Here is a 23,370-nt window from a genome sequence, read left to right as displayed (position 1 = left end):
TGCCTGTTCCTGGTTCATAGTCAACAAGCTTATTCCAGCCTGGAAAGAAAGAAAGTTGGGAAATGTTTTGATAAGTAGCTTAAATATTGGTAAGAGAAAGAGCGATGGCAGCTAAACATTACAGTTAACATCACTGAGCTGGAAAATTAAGAGATATTGAGGTCATAGTGTTTCCCAACAATTAACAACTCAATTTTTCCAAAACATGTCTGAGACATAACCTGCATTTTAAATACTCCCCAAAGAGAATACAACCTTCTGTTGAAGCCAAAACATTCAGAAACGAAACTTAGTGCTTGTGGAGGTATCATGATGGTGTCAGATGGTAATATCATTACCATTAAGATTACCATGGCATCTAGTGTCCAAAAACCTCAGTGTGCTACTGTTTTGCCAGCTAAATCATAATGGACAACTGTTTTAAAGTCAACATGAAGCACTGTTCATAATCCATTTTACTTCTGTAATTTGATATATTTTAGTATATTCAACAACAACTGCGCACAGGTCAAGGTGAAAACATTCTGAACAGACTTCATTTCTAATTATTGCCGCTTTGCTCACTTGAAATTAAATATAATGTTTCCATGTGCAAAACTCTCAGTCATGATTCTAGCATGTTGTAGATGGTTACCAGGATGTTGCTATGTGGTTGCTAGGGTGTTCTGGCTTTTATACTGACTTGTGTGAAAAAGTCCTCCCTCAAGTTTCAGTGACTTTCTGGTCTCTAGATATTGTTTGGGTGCTGGAAAAAAAAAGTTGCGCTTTACTTAATTAAAAAATAGCTAAAGCAACACAATTGCTGAGCATTTTTATCACAACTTAATTTTATTGTGTTCAGTTCATTAAATAGGTCAAATTGAAATTTACTTAATCATTTTGTTGCATGAACTGAAACTGCATGCTTTGCAGAGGGCAGAATTGGGACAGTAAATGTTGAAATTAAGTGTTAATTTTTGAGTAAAGGGAAAGACCTGTTAGTGTTTAATGTTTAATTATGTTGGACATTTAAAATAATTTCTGTTATTGAATTTTTTGTGGTTACCATTGGTAAAGAGTAGAGCCTGTGGTTAGTTTGTAGGATGGTTAAATGATAACTACAGTATGGCGTTTGTTGCATCATTCAATAAACACAGCTTTGCTAATGTCAGGGCAGTGACAAACTAAAAATGTATGTCTAAAATTAAAGGATTAGTTCACTTTCAAATGAAAATTACCTCACGCTTTATTCACCCTCAAGCCGTCCTAGGTGTATATGACTTTCTTCTTTCTGATGAACACAATCTGAGAAATATTAATAAATATCCTGACGCATCCGAGCTTTATAATTGCAGTGAACAGGGTTCACGAGTATGAGCTGAAGAAAGTGCATCCATCCATCATAAACGTACTCCACCCGGCTCCGGGGGGTTAATAAAGGCCTTCTGAAGTGAAGCTATGCGTTTGTGTAAAAAAAAAAAATAAAAAAAAATCCATATTTAACAAGTTATGAAGTAAAATATCTAGCTTCCGCCAGACCGCCTTCCGTATTCAAGTTACGAAGAAAGTTTAGACGGGTGTCGCGTCAGTTATTTGAATATGGAAGGTGTAGGACATCGTGTAAGCTTTTTGAACTGCGAGAGTTTTACACTTTCTTCGTAATGTGGAGTACACGTTTATGATGGATGGATGTGGATGGAGACACTTCAGCTCATACTCATTGATCCCACTCACTGCCATTATAAAGCTCAGATGCGTCAGGATATTTATTAATATTTCTCTGATTGTGTTCATCAGAAAGAAGAAAGTCATATACACCTAGGATGTCTTGAGGGTGAGTAAAGCTTGGGCTAATTTTCATTTGAAAGTGAACTAATCCTTTAAGGTAAATCGAATTCATATAGACACTTGCCTAAAATTATGTAAAACAAAAGTTAATTTTAATTAACTTAAGACATTTACTTGAGTCTAAAAACTTGCCTGTTAATGTGAAATGTTAATGTGACTGAATAAGCCCCTTTGTTTGTTTTTTAATGAAGAAGAACAGTATTTTCTTTTTTGTTTTATCCAGTTCTAATTTATAATATATTTGAGGTTTGTTACCTAGAGCTCTTGGTTTGTTTGGTGAGAAATTCAATTTGTTTTCAGGCTGTATTGTAATTTATAATAAATTTGTGGTTTGTTACCCAGAGCTCTTGGTGTGTTTGGCCAGATATTCAGTTTTTCAGGCTGTATTGTGTTTAATGAATTCTATAGCCAGTGGTTATTTAACATGATGTTATGGGTGAAAAATTAAAACGACGGACGGTATTAAATGGATTATGTAAACATGTATTCACATAGAGACCACACGAATTTTAGCCCACACTTTGAGCTGTTGGGTTAGAGAATTTGGAGCTGAAAATGATTATTTTATGCATGGAGTGAGCCTAAAGGTAATGATAAAATGCTGTTTGTAGACGGTGCATGTCCACCCCTGCTGAATTATTTACCCTTGCTTATGAGACACAACGGGGAGCTGTTTATTTCTCTTTCTCCTTCATGCTTTTATGTCAGATGTGAAAAAATGGCCTTTACTCAAGTTGTCATCATCCAGTGGGCTGGAAAAAAGTGGCCTGAAGCTTCGACCAAATGTGAGTGTGTGTGTGTGTGTGTGTGTGTTCAGTGTCTCCAAACACACCTGAGGGACAATCACATCAAAAACGCATCAAAGTGCATTCTGGGAGTCACAGTCCAGACCAAAGTTTACTTGACTTTATCCATTGGGAATTGATTGGGTGGTGAAAAGGGCGATTGAAGGGGAGGAAAAAAGAGGGTTTGATTACATCAGCTGACAAAGAAAGTTGTTTCAGGGGGGGAAGCAAGTTATTGCATTTTAATGAAAGGTTCAAAGAAACTTTTTTTGCCTTTGTATTAACATGCAAAGTTAAAAGTGCACAATAAGACCAGGGACAGTTGACACAATTTAATTTCTGTCATCATTTACTCAGTGTCACAGCATGGTTGCAGCAGGAATAAAAAAAAAAAAGCAGCAGGACCTATGTGCAGCAGTTTTCATTAATCCAAACTTGAAAAATAGCCAAAATAATAGTCAAAAAACAAGAACAAAACAACCAACAAATGAGACAACTGAGAACAGAAACTGAGGGCTATAAATACACCAGAAAACTGAGGAGGAAACAACTTAATCAAAGACTTTATATACAGAAAGACAGGTGCACTCCTATTACTATGAATGGGAGAAAGTGCATCACACAATATGGCAGAATGAGTCCCGCCTTCAAAGTAAAAGAGCCAAACGCTGTTGGTAAAGTCATTGCGTCACTGCAGCTGCCGTTAGAAGCTCCGGTTGCTATAGAAACATCAAGCTGCGTCCGAAATCGCGTACTGTTGAGTGGTTACTACATTTGAATTTAAATTTACTTCATGACCGTTGAAAAAGTACATTCTATATAGTACGAATGCTATGTTTTTACTGTCACATGACCTTGTCAGATTTCATTGGTGATTTCAAATATGAAATTTAATTGTAAGCTTGGTGAAACGTTTTGGAGAATTTGATGTTTCCCCATTCAAAGAGATAGGAGCTGCACTTGCATGAGAGGCGTTTCAAAGATGGCCGCCGAGTGAAATGACTTGTCTCAAAGGGACTTTGACATAAATGTAAACAGTAACTATGGCAACAAATAATGAACTGGAACAAAGGAAACAAAAACAGAACACAAGGTGATACAAACCAAGGCCCTGTTCACACTAGTGCGTTTTCGTTTTACAATGCACAAGTTTTACTACGGTTACGCCTGTCGTTTACACTACGCCGGCGTTTTCGAACCTCAAAAACTGAGACTTTTGAAAATGCTGCAGACCCCGTTTTAGTTTGAAAACACCAGGGTTGCGATTCAGTATAAATGGATTAAAACGGAGACTTTTGAGAATGATGGCATGGCTGCCCACTGATCTGCAATCTTTGCTGACATTTTTAGCAGCCATTGTGCAGTTAAACTCTGCATTTTTTTTTTAATACTGCAGCTACCTACATGCGCAAAAGGCAACTGTTGAGTAGTTACTACATTTAAATTTACTTCACGACCGTTGAAAAAGTACATTCTATATAGTACGAATGCTATGTTTTTACTGTCACATGACCTTTAGAAACCAAATTAATGAGAAATTAATTAGTGTGCATGAACGGTCATGTGACATGCGTTTTCGGCCGTGTAGTGTAGACGGAGATAGTTTCTGAAACGTTGTGGAAACGCCAGTGTAGATGAGGATCGTTTTCATTTTAAAACGCTGTTTTAAAACAAAAATGCACTAGTGTAAGGGTGCGTTCACACTTGTAGTTCGGTTCGTTTGGTCCGGACTAAAGAAGAAAAAAAACATTTAGTCCTGGTCCGATTAGCGTTCAGATTGGCAGTTTTATTACCGAACCTAAAGGCATAGGGATACGTTCACAACCTGATTGGTCGGATTTTATGACGTATTGGCAATTCTGAGACGGAACTTTCCGAACATCCAAAACAATGCTGCATCCAGTGAACATCCAAAACAATGCTGTGTGCTGAGGTAAATATGCTTGTGTGTGTGTAGCCTGCATACGATAGTATTTTGGCCAGCTGGGAACCCGTGAAGAGCTTATAAAATGTATAAAGGAGTCAAAACAGCGGCGGGAATCCATCCGTCACACACACAAACGATCTGCTGCGTGGGAGACGCATGGACAAACTCGCGACTATGACGAAAAACCGATATGCGTGAGGATTCTGTCATTTTTAGGGTATCATCTTCCTGTTTTTGGTTCGATTACATGTCTTTGGTCCGTGTTGCGTTCATATATCATTCGAACCGCACCAGAGTTCATTTGGAAGCGGACCAAGACCCATCTTTTCAGCGGTCTCGGTCCGCTTGTTTGGTGCGCACCAGGGTTCGGATGACTGTTCACATATGTTCAAATGAACCGCACAGAGCAATCGCACCAGGGTTCGTTTTAATCGAACCAAACATGACAAGTGTGAACGCACCCTAAAAGGGGCCTAAGGGGCCATTTACACTACACCATTTTCCACTAGAAACGGAAAACTTTTTATGCATATTGGCCATTCATTTACATGACAATGGCGTTTTGGGGGCCTGAAAATGCAAACTTTTGAAAATGGGTTTCAAAGTGCACATTTTTGAAAATGATACCGTTATCGTCTCTGTGTAAACTCTGTGCGTTGTGTTTTTTTTAAGTGACTTCACCAACTACTGGCCTAGCAGCAGAATACAGAGTTTTTAATCGTTTTCATGGATCCGTGTGAATGGGGATCATTTTGAAGTGTACCTTAAAAGTCCATGGAGCATTATATTTGACTTTCATTGAATAGGAAAAAAAAAATTCAGAGAAGCAAGAAAGTCATACAGGTTTGGAGCGACATGAGAGTGAATAAATGATGACAACATTTTCATTTTTGAGAACCTATAAATAGGTTTTTCAATTTTTCAATTTCATGTTGACAAGTGAGAGGTTCTATTTTTAAATGCATATTCACAGTTTTGATTAAATGTAAGGTTTTTTCATACTTCAGTTATTTTATCCAAACTAAAATAATCCTGTCCCCTCAGATCTGTTTTCACGGTGTATTATGTGTCTCCATTTTAATGAAAGATTTTGCCTTTGGAACAACATGCAAAGATGAATTGTGCACAGTAAGAAACAAAATAAAGATAGTCATGCAGGTTTGGAACAACATGAGGGTACATTTTGAGGGTTATCATTTTTGTGTGAACTATCCATTTAAGCTTATAAATTGATTCAAATAGATGTCGACTTGTAAGAGGTTCTATTTTCTTATCCATATTGTGATTTGATTAAATTTAAGGTTGTTTTCAGACTTTGTTTGATCTTATCTAAAATTTGATTCTACCTCATTTTCTCCCCATAAATCTATTTTCACATTGTATTATGTGTCTCCAAACCGCAGTATGTTGATCAGTGAGGTTTACTTTCCACTGTAAGACTAATAATGGCTGTTTACCACTGTAGCTAGGAAACGACTCATGAGAAGATACCAAAAATGGAAAGGGCTTTTTGACATAATTTTCTGCTTTTGTTGCATTTTACTTAACAACATGCACAGAATGAAAGGTGTCTGCTCGTGTCAGTGGAAAGACTGCAAGAAAATGCAAGCCGCTTAGCGAAGGCCATTTCTGCAGAGACAAGCAGCAATGAAAAGAGCATTATACTGTATTAGGCAAAATATATGATACTGATAGGAGTTGACTTCTGTGAACTAGGTCAGATTGCTTTTATACTAAAGCTTATTGGAGTTTGCATGAGCCTTGAATGTATCTAAACAAACCAAATGCTTTGTTTATGCAGCTATAATCAATAAAAATGTCCTTACATGGAACAAAATGTACTTGAAATTCAACTAAATTCACAAGGTCAATGCTAATAGTGCAACAATAACTGCACCAGGCAAATACTGTAGGTTTTGTGAAATTAGTTTATAAAATGAGGCTTATTTACAATAAAATGTGTTTGCACTAAAAAATAATGGCAATTATTTAAAGATATTATGCTTTTTTACAAAGTCATGATTTTGTTTTTGGGCTCTGCTAGAATAGGTTTTCATGCTTGAATATTCAAAATGTTGGGCTCTTCTCTTTTCAGTCTGTCAGTAATGCTCTGTTTAGTTTGTGTCTATGAAGCCCCTCCTTCTGAAAAGCACAGTGTTCTCTGATTGGTTGGCTGGACCAGTGTGTTGTGATTGGTCAAGCGCTTTGATCGTGTTTGGGAAATGTCCCCTCCCTTACCATAACCACGAGTTTCAATAAACTACTAACTCAACCAGGCCTCGGCTTCTTTACCAAATCTTTTTTGGTATCTTCTCTTGAGTTGACTTCTTTACCAAGTTGGTACTGAAATTTTAAAAATGTGACGCTTTGAGTGCCGTTGAGCGGATTCGTAAACACCTCTGATTGGCCATGCGCTCAACATATATGTCTGTGATTGGCTACAATGATCAACGCATGGGAGTGTTTGAATTTGAAAGTGAAGGACCGGTCTTACTTTCAAACGCTCCCATGTGTATCTGTGTAAGCGCTCAGTGAAGAGCGTCAAAGATGTCTATTTACAACATGTTTTTGAAGAAGTATTAATAACTGTAACCATCACAGACATATCTGATGAGTGCGTGAACACAATGGCCAATCAGAGGTGTTTACGAATCCGTTCAACAGCGCTCAAAGTGTCACATTTTTAAAATTTCAGTACCGACTTGGTACTGAAGTTAGTACTTTTGACAACACTACAATGGAGGCGTTTCAGGGAGTTCAGAAACAGTGACACTGATATAGAGAATAACTCCCGCTGGAGGGACTTTGTGCTTTGTAACTTTGCAGACCTTTTTCATGCTCAAACAGCAACATTACACACTAAAATAAGCTGAACATATATACAAAAGCATAATAGGTCCTCTTTAATTTACAGGTGCTGGTCATATAATTAGAATATCATCAAAAAGTTGATTTATTTCACTAATTCCATTCAAAAAGTGAAACTTGTATATTATATTCATTCATTACACACAGACTGATATATTTCAAATGTTTATTTCTTTTAATTTTGATGATTATAACTGACAACTAAGGAAAATCCCAAATTCAGTATCTCAAAAAATTAGAATATTGTGAAAAGGTTCAATATTGAAGACACTTGGTGCCACACTCTAATCAGCTAATTAACTCAAAAGACTGCTGACTTGACAGTTGTCCAAAAGACGACCATTGACACCTTGCACAAGGAGGGCAAGACACAAAAGGTCATTGCAAAAGAGGCTGGCTGTTCACAGAGCTCTGTGTCCAAGCAGAAGAGCTGAAGGCCAATATCAGAGCAACCTGGGCTCTTATAACACTTGAGCAGTGCCACAGACTGATCGACTCCATGCCACGCCGCATTGCTGCAGTAATTCAGGCAAAAGGAGCCCCAACTAAGTATTGAGTGCTGTACATGCTCATACTTTTCATGTTCATACTTTTCAGTTGGCCAAGATTTCTAAAAATCCTTTCTTTGTATTGGTCTTAAGTAATATTCAAATTTGGGATTTTATAATTTATAATCATCAGTTATAATCATCAAAATTAAAAGAAATAAACATTTGAAATATATCAGTCTGTGTGTAATGAATGAATATAATATACAAGTTTCACTTTTTGAATGGAATTAGTGAAATAAATCAACTTTTTGATGATATTCTAATTATATGACCAGCACCTGTAAATACGGTTTACAAGGATGAGAACACAATTGTGCAAAATGAAGTTTAATTGGATGCACAGCCTTCGACATCAACAAAATAATAAATAGGGAAGCATATTCTCTTCTCATTTAAATGTTGCATTTTGTCATTTGTTCTTTTATTTTGTCTTTCCTTGCTGTCAGCGATCCAGTTGAGCACTGCTGCTTTAGATACCATGCACGTCTAGCTTTAGTAAAAGTGATACCAGGAGCTTTAAAAGAACCTCATAATGCATCAAGCTGGCTATCTTATGAAAGTGTGTGTGTTAATTCTGATGTAAGCCTCCCGCTGCAATCAAAAGCAAAAAAGAAAGCACAAACCTACAGGAAAAAGACAGAGGCGCAAGGGATAGAGAGAGAGACGGGAGGGGGTCAACACTATATTGAGTTTAAAAGCAAACAAAAATAGCTTCAAGGGAAAAGAAAGAGACGGACAGAAAGTGACAGGAAATTCAAAGCGTTTGTGTGTGTGTGTGTAATCTGGTTTGCTGTCATGCACAGATCACAGGAAACGTCTGGATTTACGATCCCAGAACTGTATTTTCTACTCCACACTGTGAGTGTGTACTCCTCAGTTTTATACAAAATTCAATAGAGTCATTGTGGATTTGAGTGTTGAACATGCATCTAATTCCCACATTAACTTAGGTGTGAATTTAATTATTTACATTCATTATGAAGCAAGTAAACATGCACATACACGCTAGTCACTGTATGAAGCATAGTCTTACAAACTGAGGCGCTCTCTTAAACTGTCCTCTTTCTAGTAATACAGTATCTCACAGAAGTGAGTACACCCCTCACATTTTTGTAAATATTTTATTATATCTTTTCATGTGGCAGCACTGAAGAAATGACACTTTGCTACAATGTAAAGTAGTGAGTGTACAGCTTGTATAACAGTGTAAATTTGCTGTCCCCTCAAAATAACTCAACACACAGCCATTGATGTCTAAACCGCTGGCCACAAAAGTGAGTACACCCCTAAGTGAAAATGTCCAAATTGGGCACAATTAGCCATTTTCTCTCCCCGGTGTCATGTGACTCGTTAGTGTTACAAGGTCTCAGCTGTGAAAGGGGAGCAGGTGTGTTAAATTTGGTGTTATCGCTCTCACTCTCTCATACTGGTCACTGGAAGTTCAACATGGCACCTCATGGCAAAGAACTCTCTGAGGATCTGAAAAAAATAATTGTTGCTCTACATAAAGATGGCGTAGGCTATAAGAAGATTGCCAAGACCCTGAAACTGAACTGCAGCACGGTGGCCAAGACCATACAGCGGTTTAACAGGACAGGTTCCACTCAGAACAGGCCTCGCCATGGTCGACCAAAGAAGTTGAGTGCACGTGCTCAGTGTCATATCCAGAGGTTGTGTTTGGGAAATAGATGTATGAGTGCTGCCAGCATTGCTGCAGAGGTTGAAGGGGTGGGGGGGGTCAGCCTGTCAGTGCTCAGACCATACGCCGCACACTGCATCACATTGGTCTGCATGGCTGTCGTCCCAGAAGGAAGCCTCTTCTAAAGATGATGCACAAGAAAGCCCGCAAACAGTTTGCTGAAGACGAGCAGGCTAAAGAACCATGTCCTGTGGTCTGATGAGACCAAGATAAACTTATTTGGTTCAGATGGTGTCAAGCGTGTGTGGCGGCAATCAGGTGAGGAGTACAGAGATAAGTGTGTCTTGCCTACAGTCAAGCATGGTGGTGGGAGTGTCATGGTCTGGGGCTGCATGAGTGCTGCCGGCACTGGGGAGCTACAGTTCATTGAGGGAACCATGAATGAGCAGAGCATGATCCCCTCCATTTGGAGACTGGGCCGCAGGGCAGTATTCCAGCATGATAACGACCCCAAACACACCTCCAAGACGACCACTGCCTTGCTAAAGAAGCTGAGGGTAAAGGTGATGGACTGGCCAAGCATGTCTCCAGACCTAAACCCTATTGAGCATCTGTGGGGCATCCTCAAATGGAAGGTGGAGGAGCGCAAGGTCTCTAACATCCACCAGCTCCGTGATGTCGTCATGGAGGAGTGGAAGAGGACTCCAGTGGTAACCTGTGAAGCTCTGGTGAACTCCATGCACAAGAGGGTTAAGGCAGTGCTGGAAAATAATGGTGGCCACACAAAATATTGACACTTTGGGCCCAATTTGGACATTTTCACTTAGGGGTGTACTCACTTTTGTGGCCAGCGGTTTAGACATTAATGGCTGTGTGTTGAGTTATTTTGAGGGGACAGCAAATTTACACTGTTATACAAGCTGTACACTCACTACTTTACATTGTAGTAAAGTGTCATTTCTTCAGTGTTGTCACATGAAAAGATATAATAACATATTTACAAAAATGTGAGGGGTGTACTCACTTCTGTGAGATACTGTATGAGTCTAATACATTTCAGAGAATTTGGTTAATTAATTTCAGTGAACCAGTTCAATCAGATGATTCACAGATCTGAATCGGAAGGCCTGTCTGAGTCACCATCTTCAGTTGATTAGTTTATTATTAAACATGTAGTTTAGAAGCAGATTTATCTGAAAAAGGTAATAAAATAATATGCAGCATAGAGTATGACATATTTATCAGTGTTGTTATAGTTAACTAAAACTATTAAACATTGTTTTTGTTAATTGAAATAAAGCTGAAATAAAATAAAATATGAATATTTTTGGGAAAAACTTAAACTTAAAGGGTTAGTTCACCCAAAAATGAAAATTATCCCATGATTTACTCACCCTCAAGCCATCCTAGGTGTTTATGACTTTCTTCTTTCAGATAAACACAATAGGAGTTATATTAAAAAAACATCCTGGCTCTTCCAAGCTTTATAATGGTAGTGAATGGTACCCTAGATTTTGAAGCCCAAAAAAGCACATCCATCCATCATAATAGTAATCTTTACTGCTCCAGGGGGTTTCTGAAGCGAAGCGATGTGTTTTTGTAAGAAAAATATCCATATTTATAACTTTATAAACTATAATCATGCCGTATGCAAGTCTAGTTCCGGCAGAAGAGTGAACTCTGACCCGACGCATGATGTATTGATGAACGTGGAAGTGCAGAGGATAGAGCAAAACAAAACACCGGTCACAGATTAGAAGCCTAAAATGAGAATTTTTAAAGAGAAATGTCAGAGGATTTCGATATAAGAGACGAAGAGCTTAAGTTTGTTGCCCAGCCTTATTTGTATGAATCGCGAGAGGCGTCTCTCACCTAAGCTTACGCTACTCCTACATCCTACGTTGGGTCAGAGGTCATTGTGCCGTGGCCCAATTCGAGGCTTATTGCAAATGATCTTTTGTCCAAAAAATCTTCTATTGTGTGGTGTCATAACGATTATTTAACTGCTCCCAATCGAGACGGAGCGTCCCCTATCTCAAATCGCAAATGTTAATCATGTTTAATATTTATGACACTTGATCGGGCTGCCTCTGATGTGATACCCACGATAGCCAATGAAAGCAAGCGTCACCCACCGGATTTTGCGTGTTTCTTCAGCTGAAACTTGGCAGCCACAAACATGCCACGAAAGTATTTTGTTTTTCACTGTAAAGCAGAACGAGTGGGCAGGAGAGCCAGCTGACAATGTTAATTGTCCTCTATTTGTTTTTCTTCTCAAGTCACATTTGATCTTCTCGTGTCACATTGAGTTCTCGTGTCACTATGAAATCATTCCTGCAATTAACAGGTGTGTGGTCTCGCAGTCCGGTCGAATCATCTAGTGTGTGAATTCAGAGGATTGTAATGCAAAAAATTGGCTGAAACTGTCATTATGTCTGTGGTCTCCCACAGTTTTAAAATCGGTTAAGATTTGAAAATCGTCTAGTGTGTCCCAGGCCTAACTGAAATAAAATAATTTGAAAGTACTAAAATTAGTCTGTAAAAAAAACACTGAAGAAATGAGTGAATTAGCTTCCTCAAAAGTGTATTCATATCAGTCTGATAACTTGTTAGTATGACTTTGTTCCCAGATGGACCACTGCAACAAGACTTCCAGAAATTGTGTAAAGCTATATTTCAGCCATTTTCATGTGCAAAATGCATCTGAGAACAAAACATCTTCAAATCTTACCCTGCCATCCAGGCTTGCAGACAGGTTTTACATGGATGTGTACGACAGCGTCCTGCGCCGCTCTCTTCTGACCGCAGTCGAGCGCTGTCACACGGATTTTATAATGTGACTTTTTATCAAAGCTCAGACTCTCTGTGTTCCTGATGTTACCTGCACAAAAACACACAAATTTAAATACAGAAGGCAGCAAAGTGAATGTATTTGTGTGTGTGAGCGCTAACCGTTGCGGTCTATAGCGAAGGCTGTGTCATGAGAGGTGATCTGGTAGTTGCAGATCTGGCTGTACTGTGGAGAGCAGTCCTGGTCTGACGCCTGAACCTGCAGAATACTGTCAAACACTTTACCCTCCGTCACCGAGCCGTGATACTGCAGCTGACCGAACACTGGAGGAAACTCGTTCACATCTCCCACTTGCACATGCACCGCCGCCCTGAGATAGAGAAAGAGGCTTTTATTTTGATTTGCATCGTGCAGGATGCTTCATGGAGTTCTCAATTATGTTTAATTCTGTCTCAGATGTTTCTATTAAATGTTTGAGTCTATTGTAGTATTTATTAATGTGTTAAAGCTTTTTTTTTTTCTTAGAGCTTTCATTTTAAAGGGGTGGTTGATTAGGATTTCAGTTTTTTAACTTTAGTTAGTGTGTAATGTTGTAATGTTGCAACAATGCTCAAAGTTCAATGCAAAGGGAGACATTTTCTTTTGAAGAATTCTCTGTTTAAGGACTACAACAAACAGCTGGTAGGGACAACGAGCTTCTTCCCAGGTTGGTGACATCACAAACCCCAAAATTTAGATAAACCCCGCCCCCAAGAACACACAACAAAGGGGGTGAGGCCATGTTGAGCTGCTTTAGAGAAGAGGAAGAGTTGTTGTTGTAGTAGAGTGTTGTTATCATGCCCTCATTTTACGCCGGACTGCTTCACAAACAAGTGTCAATTCAACACTGGACTTGCACAAAAGATTAGCATGACGGCACATGCTAGTCGATAAGTTGAATCAACTCAACAGCAACTACATAAATTTATCCACTAACCGTTCAGAAATGTTCTAAAAGTTCCTGAATCTCTCCATCAGTGTCCGACTCCGGTTTGAACAATGTAAGGCTGAACACAGTTACTGATAATCATCATTTTGGCTGCGTGAGATTCTCCAGCTTTGTTGTTGTTGAGCAACCGAAGCTGTTAAAGCTCCGCCCTCTTCTGGAAAGCGGGCGGGAGCAGCAGCTCATTTGCATTTAAAGGGACACACAAAAATTGCGTGTTTTTGCTCACACCCAAATAGGTGCAAATTTGACAAGCTATAATAAATGATCTGTGGAGTATTTTGAGCTGAAACTTCAGACACATTCTGGGGACACCAGAGACTTATATTACATCTTGTGAAAGGGGCATTATAGGTCCCCTTTAATTTCAGTTTAAGTTTTAGTAGTTTTGCTGTATTTTTATTATTATTATTTTAAATGTTTATACATTAGTGGCCAAATGTTATGTCCGGCCTAGGAAAAGTGACAGATTTACCCTTTATTACCCTTTATTATACCCGTTAACAATAGCTATGTTTCCATCTAAAGTTGTGAATTTATGTTATGTGCAAAATTGGAATATCGCATAAAACATTTACGAATAAAGCAGCGTTTCCATCCCATGTGTTCAAGAGAACAAAATCGTCACATCCTGGGAAATTGGCGCAAAATATCTGTAATAAAAATGAAAGTCGGGGGAAGAAATCTCTGTGGCAGGAAATCATGTGAGGGAGGGAATTAAGCCAAATCTTTTTGATGACAGACTTTGACTCAGGCATTTCAGAATGATCAAACCAACTTTTGAGATGCTGTGATGCGATTGGTCCGCTGGTTAGTCCAGTTATCCAGTCACATCCTCTGTTGAGGCAAAATCACATGAGTTTTTTGTTACGTATCAAGGGACTTATTCTGTAAATGTGTTTCCATCATAGTTTATGCATGTCTTCTTATTGGATAAAAAAAATGTATTGGCCTCAATTCAAAGCATACATTTTTTTTTATGCGAATTTTTAGAATTTTTGCACATCTTGCTATTTCCATCCAGCGTTTTCATGTTTTTTATTCACAATGTGCATTAAAATAGGTAGAAACAGCTATTAACAATACGGTTTAATATATCTTCTGTTTCTTTTGGACAGTGATGGGATTAAATAGAGAACAAATGGAGAAATTTTTCTCCTGGAAAAAAAAAGACTTCAGGACATTTGTCTTATAGAGCAGGTATCACTAAATTTCCTTATCTACCGATTTTATAAACCTATTAAAACTGTGACTATGTCAGGGTGTGTTTATCAGGAATAGAGAACGGTTGGTTGAATTTTATTTTGTTATTTTACTGGAACGTAGCATGATTGTGCTCCACAGATTTGATGGCTGAGTTAAATGTGTATTTTAGGGGCTTGAAATGAAAAACAGCAACTGCAGCGTATTTAAATAAAAATGTTCAGGCTGACAGTCACAATACCTCAAGAAGTATTAAATCCCAAATGCTCAAAATAGTCTCTCAAAGACTGCAGCTTTAGAAATAATACTGAACTGACTTTAAAGGAAAAAGGATATTTGGTTTTTCATTTTAGTAGGCAGTCTAATAATCTAATGACTGGTAGTTGACACAAAGTTGCTTATAGTTAGTAGAATGTCTAAAGTGGACTATCAAAATGTGTGATACTTGTGTTTCTAATTACATTATTTTATGTGATTGAGAACTGATTTGCGGTCCGGATCTCAACTAATTATTGCGCTCTGCTTTAGAGGAGACACATCCTCTTTTCTCAGGAGAAAACTCTCCAAAAGCTCCATTCATTCTCCATCACTGTCCAGGAGAAACAGTGAACATACTAAAGAGATCTCATTTGTGATTTCTCTCTCCTGCAGGTCATTATAAAGTCTTAGAAAAGTTTTCGGGGAGAGAAAGATATTTTAAAAAAAGAAAAAAAGTGCCTCTAGGTGTCCTCACGGCCGGTCCTGACACACTTTTGCAAGCTGAAAATACCGAAATAACAAGCTTACATCATTCATGTCAAAGACGGCGTAAAAAGTGAGCAATACGTTGCAAAGGGCATCAGCTTCTGACAAATGACAGGATTACAAACACCCCTGATAATCTGTTATAATGTTAAAAACTAGAACATACGCACACACACACACACACATTAGGGATGAAATCTATAGTAAAGAAGTGTGATTTTGCAGCTTTACTGCCCTTTAGAGTCTAACATCTCACTTTAATCCTTTATCTGTGTGTGTGTGTAGTATCGGAGATCAGAGCTGTCGGAGCCGGATAGAGTAATCCTGTCTGGATTAAAGAGATACAGAGTAATGAGGAAGGTCCCTCTCTCTCTCTTCTCTTCTTTACTCCATGATTTCCTCTTTTATAACAAACCTTGTTTTTCTCTGGCTCATTCGCAAATGTCTTTAGAAGTGTTATTTTGTTTCAAAGGGCTTCAGTGCATTAGCTCTATTAAAGCATCTTTATAAGGATATCTGCAGGTAAAGATAGCATCGGCTCAGTGTTTGTTTGCAGCTTTCTGCAGGTAAACAGGTCCACAGCCTTCATTAGCACAAGCTCTTAAAAGCTTTTAATGCCTGAAGGTCAGTCACCTGCTGATTAAAGCCAGTACTAAGAAAAAAAACTTGATTTTTGAGTGGAAGTTCAGTATCCTGTTATAATTTTTTACCATAATTGTACATGTATATAGTAGAGATGCACCGATGTATCGTCCGCCTATATTTATTGGCCAGTTTTTGATCAATTTATGGGCTATAGCATGAAAAAGGCCGATATAACAAACCAATAGCTTATTAATTAACTGCATGAAGGAAAGATCAATCTTTTTCTGAAGTAGCAAAATTTATACTTGTTTATATATAAAACAACAGCACTGGAATTATTTGTTAATGAGTTTATTAATGTGATGTTCTATAATAATAAGTCAATATGAGTTAATGTTGTTCATAAGAAATATTTGATAGCAAAAATAACCTCTGAAGTTTGTCATGTTTTCCTTTTTTGTATTTTTTTTTTTTTTTTTTTTTTTTGCTTATTTTGTGCCTCTTTTATAATGTTGGCCTGTTGAATGTTAAATGGATCTAATCCATGTTCAATGAAAATGATTTGAGGAATCAGCTGTATAAAGTAGCTATACCTTAAAACTTAAAATTATATTAAAACATGATCAAAACAGTAATCTATTTTAATGACAAATGTTTAAGTAAGTGAGCAAGTCACAAATATCGGTATCGGAATTTGCCAATGTTAAAATCGGTATCTCTTAAAAAACTATTATCGTACATCCCTAGTATGGCCTGTATAGTGCACTAAAAGTTTGTACAACTTTCTAAATATGTTTCCATCTGCCTATTTTTATGCAAATTTTGGGGTAGCACGTTAAAAAAAGCTTGATGGAAACTTCAAGATGTGCATAAATTCTAAAAATGCTCATGAAAAAACTCAATTGAGGTGGATCATTTTTATCTGATAAGAAGACATGCGCATAAACTACGATAAAAACACATCAAATAAATCCCTCGATATGCAACAAAAAACTCACATGACTTTGCCTCAGCAAGTGGATGTGATTGTATAACTGGACTAACCAGTGGATCATTTTGAAATGCCTGAGCAAAAAAGTCAAAATGATTTGGTTTAACTCCCTCTCAGAAGTGCCTCACATGATTGCGTTCCCAAACACTAGGCATCTGAAGAGAACATCAGCGTTTATTGTGTTTCATCTGCCGCTCTCATCTTCCTCCAGGAGGAAAAAAGAGCCACAATGGCTTCCCTGATTGCAGCAACTTCCTTTTTTATTAAAGATAGTATGTGCCAATTTTTGTTCTCTTGAACACATGGGATGGAAATTGTGTTTTACTCACAAATGTTTTATGCAATATTCCAATTTTCCACACAAGTTAAATTTGCAACTTTGGATGCAAACATAAGCCGTGTTTCCACCGCAGGAACTTTCCCCAGGAACTAAGGACTTTGGGGTGATACTCGGTGTGTTTCGACTGCGGGAACCAGTGTCTAAATGAAGTTCTGGGTAAAATTTTCCCCTTTAGAAAGTACCTGTTCGCGGGGCAGTACTTGTTCAATGTTCAGGAACTTTCAGGGGTGGGACTTGGGCGCTGAACATGCTGATTGGTTGAGTTCATGCAGTATTTTAAGTTGATTGACTCCACACAGCTTTTTTTTTTTCAACCACCATTTTTAAAAGTCTGTTGCGGCACGTGCAATAAGAGTTGATTGCTATTCAAATCAAAAGTGGAGTTTAAAAAATACGACGATGGACCGACAACGAGGTTCAGGCTTTATTAAGCTTAATGAAATCCAGTGGGAACTGTAAAGTTGCGTGCAGCCCTACATCACCGGACTTAATCTTTACGGTACTTTAGACTGCAATGGAAATGCCGACAGCAACAGGTCTGGAGGGAAAAAGTTCCAGGGACAAATTGTTTCTGGTAATTTTGGTGAAAAAGCAGCTACAGATACCAGATTACTAGAGTAAATATTTCCCATGTTTCTTTATTGGGACTGAACACTTGTAACTTTACTGACTGATTGCCATTAAAGGTTAATGTGCTATACAGACCTATTAGGTTGATATGAATTCATAATGTTATATTTAATAAAATATGTTTTCATAGTTGTCCCTGATCAATCATATAATAATTAATAATAATATTTTTTTTAAAAAATAAATGAATACTTTTATTCAGCAAGGATGCATTAAATTTTAAATTAATGACAAAAGATTTCTATTTCAAATAAATGCTGTTCTTTAGAACTTTCTATTCATCAAAGAATCCTAAAAAACGTATTAAAGTTTAAAATATGAAGCAGTACAACTGTTTTCAACATTGATAATAATAATAAATGTTTCTTGAGCAGCAAATCAGCATATTAGAATGATTTCTGAAGGATCATGTGACACTGAAGATTGGAGTAATGATGCTGAAAATCCAGCTTTGATCACAGGAATAAATTACATTTTACAATATATTCAAATAGAAAATGGTTATTTTAAAATGTAATAATATTTCACAATAATACTGTTTTTACTGTATTTTTGATCAAATAAATGCAGGCTTGGAGATTCAGCCTTTTGAATGGTTGTGTATAAATATATTTTTTAAAAGTTTTAACTACCCATTAAGCAGGTACAGGGAACCTCTAAAAGTACGGAAATAAAAATCTTCAAAAGAAGAACCTGAGTAACAGAGAGAGGTGAGTCAAGCACCGATGAATCATTTGAGAAATAGTTCACTGTGTTCCTTTCAGTTAAAAAAAAACATACTCTCACACATATGAATCACACTGAGGTGGAGAACATGCATCTATTTAAACACACACTGACTTGTGTGATCTCTTCTCTCCACGGCCCTCTGGCCCCGTGCCACAGTCATGTGCTTGAATGCTGAAGGTGAACTCTCTCTGCCGCTCGCAGTCGATCGGTCCCCGCGCCCGCAGCCGCCCCTCTCCTGACGTGCTGTTCAGAACCACGGCCTCGAATGGAGCGCTGAGACCTTGTACGTGAAAGCCACAGATTTCACCTTCAAAGAGAGAGGAGAAGACAGATTAGGACTTTCAATTTTATCAACCTCTCTGTAATCTATGGATTATTGCTCTTTTTAATCCCACAAAAGCTTCTCAGTGACAGCTTTAGAGAAGATCTAAAGGGGACAAATTCTTAACTTTTGCAGCTTTTTATTGTTTTTCTTCCATTAAAATGTTAGTATAAACAGATATAAACTGAAGTAAGCCTCTTGCAGAACCTGATTTCACGAAGTGCATGTTCCCGGAACAACATTCCAATCAACCAATCAGATTTGAGGGACAAGTTTAGAGCTTATGTCAAGTTTAGGCTTACAACCAGGGTTAGGTGCTTCTATATCAGTGTTATTCACCTATCATTTCCCTCTGATTTTAGGGATAACTTATGGGTAGAGTTAGGTTTAGGGGTACAGGGTTGGGATTAAATTTTCAGACAGGAATGTTGTTCCTGGATCAACAAAATATGTTGACCCAGCAAAATCAGGACGTGCAAGTCTCTTTTGTTCACCGAGGCTGCATTTATTAGATCAAAAATACAGGAAAAACAGTAATATTGTGAAATATTAGTACAAAGTTTGGGGTTAACATGAAAAAAAAATACTTTAATACAGCAAGGATGCATTAAATTGATAAAAAGTGACAGTAAAGACATTTATAATGTTGAAAAGATTTCCATTTCAAATAATGGAACTTAAACTTGAACTTTATATTATCTGTTTTCAACATTGATAAAGCACCAATAATTGATAAATGAGCACAGAATCAGCATATTAGAATGATTTGTGAAGGATCATGTGACACTGAAGACTTGAGTAATAATGCTTTGAATCACAGGAATAAATTACATTTGAACATATATCCATATAGAAAACAGTTATTTTAAATTGCAATAATATTTCACAATATTGCTGTTTTTACTGTATTTTTGATCAAATAAATGTAGATTCGCTGAGCAGAAGAGACTTTTTTCAAAAACATTAAACAATCCTAATTATTCCAAACTTTTGGCCAGCAGTGTAATACATATATGTGTATGTATTACATACACATGGACCACAAAACCAGTCATATGGGTCAATTTTTTGAAATTGAGATTTATACATCATCTGAAAGCTAAAATAAGCTTTCTATTGATGTAGGGTTTGTTATGATAGGACAATATTTGGCCGAGATACAACTATTTAAAGTCTGAGGGTGCAAAAAAAATCAAAATATTGAGAAAATCGCCTTTAAAGTTGTCCAAATTAGGTCCTTAGCAATGCATATCCACTCACAAAAATACATTTTTAATATACAGTAGGAAATTTACAAAATATCTTCATGGAACATGATCTTTACTTAATATCCTAATTATTTTTGGCATAAAAGAAAAATAGATACTTTTGACCCATACAATGTATTGTTGGCTATTGCTACAAATATACCCGTGTGACTTGTGGCTGGTTTTGTAGGTCAAGGTCACATATTTGAAGTCCACTTATAATGTTAGTCAAGCTGACATCATCACTGAGCCTCAACCAATCCTCATCTGGAGGTGATGTCATTTGACTTTGGCTAGTAAGAAACCACCTAGCAACCACCTACAACACCATAGCAACCCCTGAAAACCATTGAAAATGGACAGCAAGATGCTCACAGCCACCCACAACACCCTAGAATTGTGCTGGGGAGTTTTACACCCTCACTTTTAAAATCTAGTTATTAATGTGATTGTGTGTGTGCAGCGGTGTGTATTTTTAAAAGTGTATGTGTGTGTGTTGTGTAAAACAGCGCTGCTGTCCGGCACCGATAAGAGTATTCTCCATCTCTCCTCTCCTCGCTTTCATCTTCAGAATAATCCCACATTCACCACATATACAAAACAACAGAGAGAGAAAGACCGGGAGAGATGCAGCAAAAAGCAGCAATCCCTTTGTTGAATAATATTTCAAAAGTACAAAAGACTAAAAATGAATAATAGTGCATTCATGCATATGAAGAAAAACCCCATTCAGAATGTTTCTTGTTTATTTCAGCTTCAGTTTTGTTAAAACGCAGTGACACACTGATGTAGTAAGGGGGGGCATACTCTTGCATTTAGCCTGCACTATTTTTTAATTAATTGTTTGTCTACATGTTTTTATAAATGTGATTTTTGTTTCATTCTGTTGTGTTTCATCTTGATGTTTTAATGCATATGTGAATGGCCCCTTCTGTGACAAATTGCTTGTTTCTCTATTGTGAGTGGCTTTGGATAAAAGTGTCTGCTAAATGCAGAAATGTAAATGTAAGTGAGGGATGTTTCCACAACATCCAATCAGAGGAGATGCATTTGAGAAGCATGTTAATACTAATCATAAACAGCAGTCTGTCTCGACTGACCACTTGTGATCGGATCACCTGAGACGAATGTTAAGTATGAGTCAAATTATTGCAAAAAATGACTTGACCAGTTTTGTATCATGCTGAAGGGGTTTATTTTGCAATAAAGATGGGAAACTGGACATTATCTTGCCGAATAAATAAAAAAAATGGACATGAAATATTGATTTGAGTTTAAACTATTTTATTATGAGAGAAGGAAGGGAGTGATATGAGAGATATGAATGAAGTTTTTCAGAGAGCCACACAAACATGCGATACAGCAGGTGTGTTGTTTGGACGTAAACAGACCCCGTGATATTCCATATCTGTGATATATATTCATACTCTGCCTGCCAGGGTTGAATATGCTCTGATTATACACATAAATATGGATATAGAGATGAACGTGACCCCGTTGGTTATAGAAGAATGAAAATCAGTATGGGGCACATGAATTGAAGGCTGGACCACTAAAAGGACACACACACACACACTATATGTGTGTGATTGACATGCTCTCCAGTATTTCCAATAAGCTGTCAGCTGAACATGAAGCTCAGAGAGAGAGAGAAAACCCTTGAACAAAAGAATTCTGGCTCATATCTCTTCCTCCAGTCTTCCTCAGACAATCTGTTTCTTCTCTCACTATCCATCAGGATATTCTTCATTTCTTGCAATTTGCTTTTATCGGCCGATACCAATTATATATATATAGTTTATATATCCTGTCAATCAAAAGGGCAGGAAAGTGCACTGAATTTGTGCTTTGTGTAAAGTGCTAAGTTTGATGTTCAATATTAATAGTAATTATATGAATTAATAACATTCATAAAGTTAAGAAAAATTCATTTAATCTTCAGAATTTAGTTAATGTGTGTTAATATTAATTTGAGTAATTTGTTTGTTTATAACTGATACCAGTTACTCTGAAACAAGTTGATGAAATGGAGAGAATGAAGTTTTTATTTGCATTTCTTTCAAAATATAATAATTAAAAATATTACATTATCATTAATTTAAAAGAAGATATAAAAGGCAGAACCCCCAAACTATCAATATCAGTATCGGCAGATATCACTCTGGATAATCGGCTATCGGTATCGGTGGAGAAATTTAGTATAGGTGCATCTCTAATATATATTTATTATATTATATATTCATTATATATATAATAACTCTGTATATTACAGACCCCAAACTTTTGAACAGTAGTGTGTGTGTATACAGTATATTATATATATACACACACACACTACCGTTCATGTCAAGTATAGATCAAGTATATGCATTTATAACATTAAGTGTCCACTATATATTTCAGTGCTGAAAAGGAAAATTGATTTTGGTTTTTAAACATCTCTCGTTGCTCGCTGCGATCAGTAATTCACATAATGTGATGTTTTGTTCATGGTTTTTAAGGGTTAAGAGCATGTTTTATCTATATATATTGGCATCTGTCTAATTTGACAGGCTTCTACTTAGTGAATGATATATTTTTGAGATTGATGTGACAACATTTGTCCTCAACAACAAATGACTATAGTTATGACTATTCTATAAAGACTGATCTAGTTCAAATGAGCTTTTGAAACAAAAAGGACATCGATGAATTAATTTAATTAAGCCACTTTTATTCTTTCTACAGCTGAATTGCATGAACAGGATTGTAGGATACAATAAAGGACACTTCTGAATACTGGATGAATGCATGATGTTACGCAGACATTCAATACTGCCTATGAAGGCGGTGTTATTCAAACACAGCTATACTATACTGTCTTTCATTTACCGCCATGTGTTTAATCAATGTTTACAGCCAGCTGTAGGCTGGAGACTCACACAGCAGCTATAATTTATACTCTGTTACTGTCCCTTTTAGAGACGGAGCGTCTCATAGGCCTTGAGGGAGTCGTATACGTCTGCACTCAGAGTGACCCTTCACCGCACACACATTACTGAATCAGCTTTGACAAGATGAGCACGCTTTCTGTCCTTCCCTCTGTCACTCGCTCACTCTTTCTTTCGATTCTATCACTTATTACCCTTCAGCCTTTTGTCGCTTATTTGTAAAAAAATTTTTTAAACTTATGACACTGACATTTTTATCTGTTTTTCCTTACATAT

At 37.2% G+C, this 23,370-nt stretch overlaps 1 protein-coding gene and 1 long non-coding RNA gene across 6 annotated transcripts in view; one reads left to right on the top strand and one right to left on the bottom strand.

Annotated features, from left to right (window-relative positions):
- Positions 1 to 23,370, top strand: part of LOC127496214 (uncharacterized) — a 77,330-nt gene that overhangs the window by 35,094 nt on the left and 18,866 nt on the right. The gene's annotated exons all lie outside the window — the stretch shown is intronic.
- clstn2b (calsyntenin 2b) overlaps positions 1 to 23,370 on the bottom strand; it is a 72,953-nt gene that overhangs the window by 34,952 nt on the left and 14,631 nt on the right. For all 5 annotated transcript variants that reach the window (XM_051863942.1, XM_051863944.1, XM_051863943.1 and 2 more), the window contains exons 3-6: positions 18,707 to 18,902; positions 12,550 to 12,758; positions 12,329 to 12,478; positions 1 to 39 (exon numbers count right to left, since the gene is read on the bottom strand). The exon at positions 1 to 39 is cut by the window's left edge and continues 147 nt beyond it. In XM_051863942.1, the coding sequence (XP_051719902.1) occupies positions 1 to 39; positions 12,329 to 12,478; positions 12,550 to 12,758; positions 18,707 to 18,902 (594 nt within the window). The remainder of the gene's footprint in view (positions 40 to 12,328; positions 12,479 to 12,549; positions 12,759 to 18,706; positions 18,903 to 23,370) is intronic.

The sequence above is a fragment of the Ctenopharyngodon idella genome, chromosome 15 (assembly GCF_019924925.1).
Source record: "Ctenopharyngodon idella isolate HZGC_01 chromosome 15, HZGC01, whole genome shotgun sequence".
Lineage (NCBI taxonomy): Eukaryota > Metazoa > Chordata > Actinopteri > Cypriniformes > Xenocyprididae > Ctenopharyngodon > Ctenopharyngodon idella.
The sequence above is the reverse complement of the archived record's forward strand: the minus strand, read 5'-3'. Positions and strand labels throughout refer to the sequence as shown.